This window comes from Pygoscelis adeliae, unplaced genomic scaffold (genome assembly GCF_000699105.1).
Source record: "Pygoscelis adeliae isolate BGI_AS28 unplaced genomic scaffold, ASM69910v1 Scaffold365, whole genome shotgun sequence".
In the NCBI taxonomy this organism is placed as follows: Eukaryota; Metazoa; Chordata; class Aves; order Sphenisciformes; family Spheniscidae; genus Pygoscelis; species Pygoscelis adeliae.
In genome coordinates this window covers 260325-270729 of record NW_008824783.1, presented here as the reverse complement: position 1 = coordinate 270729, position 10405 = coordinate 260325, and the positions used below count along the sequence as shown (strand labels likewise).

The 10405-nt window shown below is 46.9% G+C and overlaps 1 protein-coding gene across 1 annotated transcript; it reads right to left on the bottom strand.

Moving 5' to 3' along the window:
* Window positions 1–3336: 3336 nt before the first annotated feature.
* SEC11A (SEC11 homolog A (S. cerevisiae)) lies at window positions 3337–9246 on the bottom strand. The gene is made up of 6 exons (XM_009323867.1): window positions 9242–9246; window positions 9035–9054; window positions 8451–8640; window positions 4569–4688; window positions 3977–4034; window positions 3337–3811 (listed from the first exon to the last, which is right to left on the bottom strand). The coding sequence occupies exons 1-6, from the start codon at window positions 9244–9246 to the stop codon at window positions 3761–3763; spliced, it is 444 nt and encodes a 147-aa protein (XP_009322142.1). The 3' UTR covers window positions 3337–3760.
* Between the last annotated feature and the right edge of the window lie 1159 nt (window positions 9247–10405).

Genomic DNA, 10405 nt, shown 5'->3' with positions numbered 1-10405 from the left:
GTAATGCTTATTACCGTTTAACCGACAATCGTGCGTTCAAGCATCATAAAGACAGCCTTTGTCTCAAGGAGCTTCAACTTTCAGCACATTACTCCTCACAGCTCACCTCCCATCCATCATGCTTTCGCTTAGGCATTTAGCTTCGATATGAAAAAAAGTCACTCAACAAAATTCTAGCAATGATCAGAAATAGCCCAGCATTGCTTTGCTCTGTGGAACAGCTCCCGCCCATGAAGGAATCTGTGCCCTGAACTGTGGATGTGATTGAACCGTAATTAAGCAATGAAATTGCCTACCAGAAAACCTGCTCTGTTTGGCTGTAACCACAACAGAGGCAGAAGCGATCTTAGCCCTGGCAGATTTTTTTCTTTTTTTTTTTTCCTTTATAAACCAGACCTTTCAACACCCACATACTTTACAAACAAATCCCATTCCTGTTGTGACACAAAGATCTCCATCTTCCCTAAGCCTTATGTCTCAAAGGCTTTGCTGGAGCTGGCCAGACAGCTTCACCTTTAAAAAAAGAATAAAGCTGAAATAAAAAACAGACACATCAAGTTCTAACGGCAAAACCCCTGGCTCTGCGGGAGCGCAGCAGTGCTCGCCAAACATTTCGGCATTAGCACCCAGCTGAACCAGAGATCCTGCACGCTCTGTAGCTTTTCTGCTCAGCAAAGCAGAATAAGTCTGGCGGGGACGGAGCCGGCAACAACTCTTTGTCATCCTGCCCCCACGTTCTCAGTTTCAGGCTGGTCCCCGGCACCCTCTCGTCCCACTGTGGCAGGAAAGGTGTTACAGGGATGCGGGAGGTGATGTGGGAGGCAGTGCTGGGAGCTGGTGGGCGTTCGAGCTGCGAGTGGATTAACTGCTTATTTATGCTCGCTCTAATTAGAGCCAACACCTCATTTCACGACTGCAGATAACGCAGAACCACGTTCTCAGCTACACTGAGCTGAAAATAGGCAGAACACAGGCCATAGACATGAATTCCCAAATCTCGCACCGCAGCCCCCGATTTAGGGCTATTGTTTCTGTTCTTAAAGCGTCTGCAAACCCAGAAGAGAGCAACGCACTGAAGCTGGGCTGCAGCGGGCTTCATCCCACCCTTTACCCCAACCACCCTGCATTTTTTAAGTGCTTCCTGCTCAGTTATTCACGTGGCATAATGCAAGAGCAAGGCTGGGAAAGGCACACCTTCCTGCAAGTGCCCGAGCAAGGGTTTGCACCCACACTGGCAACGAGTGTGTGTCCTCAGCCGCACTGACTGCCGTCACCGGCTGCCAGTAACCAGCAACGCCAGCAGGGCAATCCTGCCACGAGCGGGACGGGTACGTTATTATTTCCTAACGTCTCAAAACGACCATTTCTTTTCTCTCAGAATGGGGGTTTCAGCAGATGCTCTTTAAGAGCTAATCCTTGCTCTATAATCATAAATCCTTTGTATTTTAGCCTTTTTTGTTAAATTAACTCAGTGGCAGTAACACAACTGCTTCTGCATGCTTGTACTTTTGCAAAAGGTGTGAAAGCGACAGGACTCGGAGAACAGCAACAGCAGCACTTCCAGCGAGTTTTCACTGGCAGGTGTTAATTAGCAGATTTCAGAAGAGCTCAGCTCAGTCCTGTGAGCCCAAGTTAAAAACCAATTTATGCACAAAACCAGTTTAAGCTAAAGGCAAAGCAGGGAACAGAGACTCGGCCTCAGTGCGACCTGCAAAGGCAGAAATGCTGCTCCAAGTCCTCAGGAAGGTGCTCCATGGTGGCGGCAGCTCTCAAAGAGAGATTTTGTGTTCCCTCACTGCTGCCCAGGTTTGGCTTTTGACAAAACACCCCAGTTGGAGAAACTCTGTATCCAAATTCTCTCCTCAAGGGCTCCAGCACTGGGAGTGGGAGATACGGATTTTATTACCATTCTTTATTACTAAGTCATGATTATTCAAAGAGCCACAGGCCCAAGGCGCTGCGCTAGGGGCTGGACCCGTTCATAGACTCTTCGCAGCGTCCCAAACGTAAGATGATTTTTTGCTTCATCCTAGCCAGGGAACAAACCACCCGATTAAACCAACTGGTACCACAGGTCAGCCCAGCTACTGAGCATTAAGCAAAATGGTCCCACGGACATAACTAATGGCACAATTCACCTCCATAGATGGGACAGGCCTGACAAGCCTAATTAGGTACATACGCAAGAAACTGAAAACAGACGGTAAACACCCCATTGGGTTTTGTCCTTGCCTTTCCCGACTGCTTTTACCCTACACAAGCTGTGTGCGTGGCTGCAGTAATCGTCTTTAATGATCCCTGTTGCTGTGGAATCTTGGAGCAGTCATGAAGAAGAGGGAATAAAGGATACGATGAAATGCACCTGAAGTAACACACGGTAGCTTTGAACTGTCTGTAGATTTTGCAAGATTGAGAGGAGAGCTGTTAACCCAGGGAAGGCACAAGACGGGGAGGAGGCAGGCTCCCACTGCCAGGGGGAAGCTGTCCTAGCAAGACAACCGGTAAGTAAACTGCAGAAGAGGGGTCAGCCAGCCCGGGACAGAGGTAGCAGTGGCACCGTGCTCCCACCGCCTGCTCCTGCGAAGATCTGCCCTAGCGCCGGGGAAGTAACATGTTTTCATGAATCACTATGGACACCACAGAGGTGAGTTATAACGGTCAATCACTCAGTGCAGGTGGCACAAATTTATAGCGAAGCTGATAACTAGAGTCTCTGCCTCGTACCTCTTCCTTGGGCTCTCCTCTGACACCACATCTACACAAGCAGGATCACCATCCTGAATGAGAAGCCTAGAAAAAAAAGCTGTTGCGTGCGGTGACAAGTGGTTTCTTCTTTCAGACCTCGGGGCAGGGGGGGCTCAGCCTTTCCTGTAGCTTTCGGGTGAGCTGTAAGACGCGGCCAGCTGCAGGGATCATTAGAGACCTAAAACCCGTTTCCCAAACTAAGAAAATTTTGCTATTGCATCCTACTAAATCGTCCCCACCAAACAGCTATGGTATTTCCCATCTCAATTCTTCTGTTACCTAGTGCTGCAATGACACCTTATACACGAAGTAATCCTTTGCCATCTTCTGCCCAAAACAGCTTGCAGTCTTTAAGCAGATTACTTCAGTGTGATTTACAGAAACATAGAAAGATTGAACAGATCTACAGCTCAGGTCTGCTTACTCTCCAAAAAGAAACGAGAGGAGCAGCGACTATTGTTCTGTAAAGAGGGGACAAGTTAGTTCACTAGGGTCTAGGAGTCAGTCTGCAACGGCAAAGGCCAGGTACCCCCCCAGGGAAACGAGGCTGCACTCAGGGCAATAACGAAGAACGTGGCAGAGCTCATACCGGGCGAGATGCAAAATCTTTATTCCAGTTCTGAATTGGAAAAAAACATCACCTCCACAGCTCACGGCTGGACAGTTCGGTCAGCACAGGGAGAGGTCACGCTTGCCCAGTGGAGGCACAGACTTTGAGGACACAGTCCTGTAGGCACTTCGAGAGGAAGCTCAGCTTCAAAGTACAAACACTGAACAGTTTGGCTTAAATTTTTAATATAAAAACTCACTAAAAATGCTAAAATGTGACAAACCATTGGAAATACTGTGACAAACATTTGCCCTTATGCAGTAAAAAACAAAACAAACCCAAACTGGTAAGAAGCTTTGAAATGCATGTTTTCTTCTTCCTCCCGGCACATCGGACCATCATCTACTTAAAACGTTCATCTAAAAAAATCCATGGCACCTTCACCTCGTACTTCAGTGCAAGAGGCTACTCTCGATGGACCAGCACAAATAAACCCAGTAAAAAGAGGACCGCATACTGTAAGAGAAAGAAGAGAAGACACAAGAGTGCACATTCACATCTAAAGATGCAGTAACAGCAGCAAACATACAGGACAAACGGTTCTGCCCCTGCGTATAAAGTTCTCACAAAGTAATTTTAGCTGGGACGGGAGAAGCAGGCAGAAAATGAAAGAGCTCTTACCTTAAATTTTGGATAATCATTCATTAAGATAGTCACTATTCCAATATAGGGCACAAATCTACAAGAATAAAGGTTTTATTAAAACAAACAGCATTCAAGGGTACATACGGGAGAAGCACTGCCCTGGTACTTGTACAAAGGAAGAGCCACTCAAGCACGCTGAGGGCTATGGTCAACAGGCTTGGGACTTCTTCCTCCCAAGCAGGGAAGCCATGGCAGTGGGGGCTGGGTGACAACCAGCCCCAGAGCGTGTTTTAGCCTCTGCCTTGTTCAGATCTCGCTTGCCTGCAAAGACTGTGCCTTGCAGAATAATTTCGATGAAAATTCTGATCACGCCTGAGCGTGCACTGCCTTTGCATCGGTGTCCATCCAGCTTCAAAATCTCAGGATGCAGCTCACAGCTTGATAACTTTACTTAAGCCAAGCTAAGAACTGAACTACCTTTGTTTTTTAACTCTCCCCAGTACCTTTAGAAATGCTTTCAGGCAGGTCACAAAAACCCAGCAGGGAGAGTTCAAGAGGAGAGGGGGATTAAGAGATGGCGTTGGGGGAGGGCAGCGTAAAAAGCCGCATCTTTTTCAACTTCACTTACCCTCTCGCTCGTCCTACTACGTCCTTTTTCTCCAACCAGTGCTGCCCTCGTTTGTACAGCCCTCTGTCATCAACGGCGTTATTGTCCCCCTTTGTCAAAAATTTGATGTCACCGTTTTGCCTAGCAAAGACAAGACAGCCAGGTAAGTCAGAGAAAAAGAGCTTATTAAAAGCTGCTCTAGAACAAGCGCGTAGAGACTAACACAAAGATATTAGAAGCGATCGTGTCCTACATGTTCGAGCAGGATGAAAAAGGAAAACTCTGTCAAATGCAGTGGAAAGCAGACTGGAAAAAAAACTGCCAACAAAAGAATGAATTCTGGCCCCAGCCAAGCTTTCCGGCAGAGTTTAAGAACAGGACCAGCAGGATGAGCCATTTCTAGTGAAGGTGCAGCTATTGCCTCTTTGCTTTTGACCTCTCTCGTGTTGACGCTTCTCTTGCTTGGGTTCTGGGCTCTATACTACCACCCAAAATGAGACTTTGGGGTTAAAGCATACGGTTCTACTCAGTAGTGGTCAGAAGCAAGCTGAAACTTAGAAATGATTAGGAAAGGGGGACAGAACAAAACAAACAATACCATTACGATACTGCATGAACTCACGATGTGCCTACATCTTGAATGCTCTGTGCAGTTCTGAGCCCCCTACATCCTTTTTTGAAATGGAGAGAAGAACTGGCAAAGGTTCAGAAATGGGTAACAAGGTCTGGAACCACTTCCATACAAGAAGCAACAGACCAGGACTCTTCAGCCTGGAAAAGACAGAACTGATGGGAGATATGACGGTAGTCCAATACAAATGACACAGACAGCAACAATCAGTTTTTCACTGCCTCTTCTGATACAAGACCTAGAGGGCATCAAACGAAACTCAGAGGTAACAGGTTAATACAAGCCAGAGAAGGTGCTATGCTTAACTAACACAGTGCAAACCAAATCGTGTCTCTCTGGAAGGATATTTTGGATGCCAAATTATTATCAGTTCAAAAAGTGACCAGGTACTCCATGTAAAAAAGAAAAGGGGGCTATTAATACAGAACTGTCACTTTGTGCCTGAAATCATAATTTGCAGAAAGCAGGGAAATTATCACTACACGCTCTCTCTAGTCTTTAATTCATCCTGAGGTGAGTTAGTGAGCTGGTCAGAAACATGATCCTGGAGCGGACGAACCTTTGCTTTGACCTGGAAACAGCTGCTGCTATGCTCTAGCTGTATACACCATGTTACGCACCCTTCCCCAGCCATTTCCATTCAGCTTGCTGGACAGCCAGCAATGCCTGCTTCTAAGCAGCAGTTTGTGCCACTACCCAGGGGTCGGCCGGCCACTCTCCCTGTGGCATCTGAAGGCAGATGCTGAGCGGGAGCATTCTCGTTGCTTGATCCTGTCGGTTTACTCACAGAAACGACAGATCAAATACAACTCGGGAAAGCATGCAGAAGATCTTCCGAGCTCATACTGTTTTCATCATGCCTGAATACCAATGTGTGTTACTTCACAGGAGAAGCTTGGAAGAAAAACAAGGGGAAAAAAAGAACAGGTCTTTCTTCAAAGCACATTTGGCTCACAGCGTGGGAACAGCAAACACTCTAGGAGCTTACTGATAGCCTGAAAAAAGATGAAGATACTCAAAGGTGCAGATAAAGTAGTTTCAGCTCTGAAGACTGACGGCGTAGGAGCGCACCATCTTACTGAGCAGATTCAATGCTCTACCGTGAGCCAGCGTGAGAAGCCCACAGCACAGTTGTTCTGCTGTCTGACAGGTGAATGAAATCTGGTCTGGCTGTCCTGCACCAAAACCCCTAAGTAAATTTTGACCGCAGACTCTGTGTTCAGTGATAAAGAATGAACTCAATTTCGCTCTGAACAAAGAGGAAAAGGCTGGTGAGTAAAAAACCATTTTCTCACTGAAACAATACTGATGTGAACTGGAGCCCCAGTTGCCACAAAATCATGGAGAATAGGGTTTCTGTTTTCCTTCATTTTGACGCTCCTGTCAGCTTTCAGAGAGACTTTTCACAGTTTTCATTCAGTCCATAACTACAGGAAGAAATGGGAAACTCCAGCCATTCAGAGGACACTCCTGAATTCCAAACTGGCACCAGAAAGGTATTCTTTACCTAGTGAAAGGAGCAATTGATACCTCAGAGTCCTGCCTTCAGCGCCCAGCTTCAGGTCACAGTACGTATTTTTCAGTTTTATCTTTCCTAATAAAAAGATCAGGTTTGTGTTTGGTTGTTTTATTTAAATGAAACCTAAAATACTGGAGAATGGCTTTACTTTATGGAATCTAGGATTGGCACTGTGGTTCTGTTACATTTAAAAAAAAAAAAAAGCGCTGGATACCTTAAGACCTAGTGCTGAGATAGAGCCAGGCAAAAAACAGAAGGGTGGGGAATATCTCGAGGAACTGCCGCACAGAATGCACGTTTCTGCTTCTCCTTCCCGTACACCCGCTGAGAGAAGAGAGAGAAGACCCTGACCTTTCTTGCCCCTTCAATCATCAGCCCAAGCAGCAGCAGCACCGGAGCCCAGCTGAGCCTTTGGCATGCAACACGGGAGAAGGAAAGTAGCGTTTCCCTTAAAAGAGTTCCCACGACATCACAAAAAGTGCACGTGCAACATTAGGTATCAAATTTACCAAGTATACTGACCAAGTGTACTGACCTTATTTTTAAATTAGTGGTATCAAAGAACAGCACTTTGAAAACTGACCTTGTTAAATGTTTTTGATATAGAATAAATCTGAAACAGCAAAGAATCTGCTCTGTCTACTGGGAGAGGTGCCGCTCTCTCATAGCCAGGATTTCAGCTGGACTATTTATGTGCACAAAGCTGGTCGACCTTGACGTTGGGCCAGACAAACAGTCTAGATGTCCCAACAGCTGTGGCTGCTACAAATGCCTGGGGGAAGGGACCATCTCTACCCCATCGACCTCACTTGACCAGAGCAATCCTCAAACGCCACCTTTACATACGATTCAAGTGATTCACTTAACCTAGGAACAGGTCTCTCAGCCCTGGTGTAGCTCCAGTTCATTCATATTGCAGCAGGCATTTACTCAGCAGAAACAGATGCTGGGACCCCATCCAACCGTTGCCCTCTCAGAGCTGGCTTGAAGAACCAGGGATTCACCTCAAGATTCAGTTTTCACTCAAATGCCTCACGGGGCTGGCTGGTATCCCCACAGACTGGCCTGGAGCAGTCACAGTTGCATCTTCCCCGACCAGCAAAATCGGAAGGTTCACGGCTGCAGAGGAAGCCTTGCTTGGAAAACTAAACCCTGTTCAGCAATCAGACCAGAGCGACCGCGCTTCATTCCTTCAGACATGCCACCTGCTAAACGTTTACGGAATGAACAGTACACAGAGCGAGCAGCGCACATAGAGACTCCGAGTGTAACAATGCAACACTTCCTACAGAGAAGAAAAGAAACCCCCTGCCTCTGCATGAGAGCAGGAACCAGGAGCATAAAGACAAGCTTTAAAACAAGGCATGCTACATACAAAATGCCCTTCTTCCATAAGTTCTACCTCTACAAATGAGAGTCACTTCACACACATGAATGCAGCCATACCTACAGGAGACAACACAGCAACATGACGTAGCAGCTTGGGATGGAAATGATGGCACAGGAGACATTAAGTGACATGGGGAATCCAGGATACCAGCACAGACCGCCCAGCTTGTGAATTCTGCTGGATGATCTTTACAAGTAAACCAAAGAGGGCAGATTAAATCTGTCTGAAACGTCTGTGTTACTTCTTCCTACAGCACCTGGATATCTGTTACTGATGTCCCACCCATTCATTTACCCAAGAAGATGAGGAAACATACAATTTAGCTAAACGTCTGCAGTACAATCCCCCAAATTCCCGACATACTTCTCATGAATTTTCAGGACGCGGTGGACTATAGGAATTTCCCTTCCTTCTATCCTAAAGACCACGATTTCTCCCACTCTGATTGGATCTTCAATTCGGTTCGTGAGAAACAGGAGATCTCCTCTGTGAAACGCAGGCTCCATGCTTCCACTGAAAAGGAGAAGAGGAGCAATTGAACAATATTTAAACACTCAGAAGCAGGTTTCGGAGTTCATAGTCCTGTAAGAAAAATCTCACAATAACCTCAATGAAAAGCTCCTAAGAAAACCACACAGACTTGGAGACCAGGCATGTGTCTAACCTCTACTGCATTCAGATTTTCAATCACCACACTACCAGCAGTTCAGATTTGTTGGGAAAAAAGAGCACTGCCAGCAGCCGGTGTTAAAAGCACACCAAATGGGAAAAGCCTTCTGCTTTCTTAATAACAACAAGGCTCACGACAAGCAGCATCTTCTCGACTTCCGAGCTCTCCGCTGGTACGGCTACGCTGGCAGCACTGAGGCGGCGGGAAGCTTTATTTCATTTATTTTTGTTTTTCGCAGGTAGGGAGATCATCCTCACGAACAAAGCACTGAACGCACACAGGCTCTTGTATTCCCATCTGGAACAGACAGACGGGTGTGCTAAAAATCTGTTATTGTGATTCATCGCTTTGCTTAACGATCTCATTTCAGGCACTGCTATTCAAGTTATTTTTCTCCTGTCTTGCAAATGGCAATTGTTACAAAATACTTAACCTTCTTAATTCCAAATAAATAATGCAGTACAAAACGATGAACTTTAAGTACCGCATATAGTCGTGTTTTATCTCAAGACAGCGCAGAAGCTGCTATTCAGAATAGAAGATCGCATCGCTGAAGAAGGGATGTGACCTAAGGCCCCTGTCTTACTCACTGGGAGGAACAGCGTGAAACATCTCCCCTGGACTTCACAGACCCGTCAGGAGGGAACAGGAACGCCGCTCGGTTTTATTTTGTGGGAGTTTTGTTAAATGGCACGCGGTAATTAACACTGACGTAGAAACACACGGAAAGGCCAACGTGGCCACAGAACAGGCCCCGTGCAATATCTACGCGGCGTCCGACAGCGCCAGCGTCCGATGGCTGGTGGTTGCCCAAGAACTTCGGCCACAGGAATTTGTCCCAGGCACTAGGAGGCTGGGAGTAACACTGGTGGTACCTACTGCACGGCACTTCTGCGAAGGCAACATGCAACACCTAAGACATCCCCAGTTACAGAGTGATATCTTTTATTTTTAGCCATGTGTATAAAAGGGTACGGCTACAGCTCCCCTTTTCCACATTACAACTCACGAGAGGGCCAGGGAAAAAACCAAGCAGCTGCGAAAGAAGAGTTAGTGGATACTTTTCAGGATGCAACGTAACCCATAATAACGCTCACTGTGCACTTCAGCAAGCCGGTTCCCATTTTAAAAAAACCCAACAATCCCTTTTCACTATACGAGTTTATTTGCTGGCATCTCAAAGATTTCCACTTCCTTTCCACTAACCAAGACTCACCACGTACTTCAACTGTTCACGTAGCAGCAAGAAGACATGCGGCCAGGCACCGCGGGAGGTGCCGGCGCACTGCAACGTTCTGCCACCACAACCTCTACTACGGGAAGTGCCATTGGCCTTGGTGAGAAGACGAGCTCTGCCACAAACACTGCTTTTACACAGGGATGATCCGCCCGAGCAACGGGGCTCATCACTCGTGCCAGGCCCCCTGCTTCAAGGCCTTCCTTTTTCAAGTCTCTCTCACCCACACCGCCGAGCGTTTCTCCAGGAGGTTTGGTACGATCCAGAAACGCCTGGGTCGTGTTCTTGCCGTATTTCTTTGCAGTCCTTCCTCAGGACCACCTCTCTAACGTACAAGCCCAGCCGGCGGACAGAAGCGGATGGGCGAGGTGCTATTTTTACGTAAGGCTGCCAGCCTTGCTCTCCTACCTC

Coding starts and splice junctions, on each gene's coding strand:
- SEC11A (XM_009323867.1), bottom strand. Junction 8,641..9,034: donor ATGGGAATACAAGAGCCTGT/GTGCGTTCAGTG, acceptor CCTGCTTCTGAG/TGTTTAAATATTGTTCAATT. Junction 4,035..4,568: donor GTAGTAGGACGAGCGAGAGG/GTAAGTGAAGTT, acceptor TTATTCTTGTAG/ATTTGTGCCCTATATTGGAA.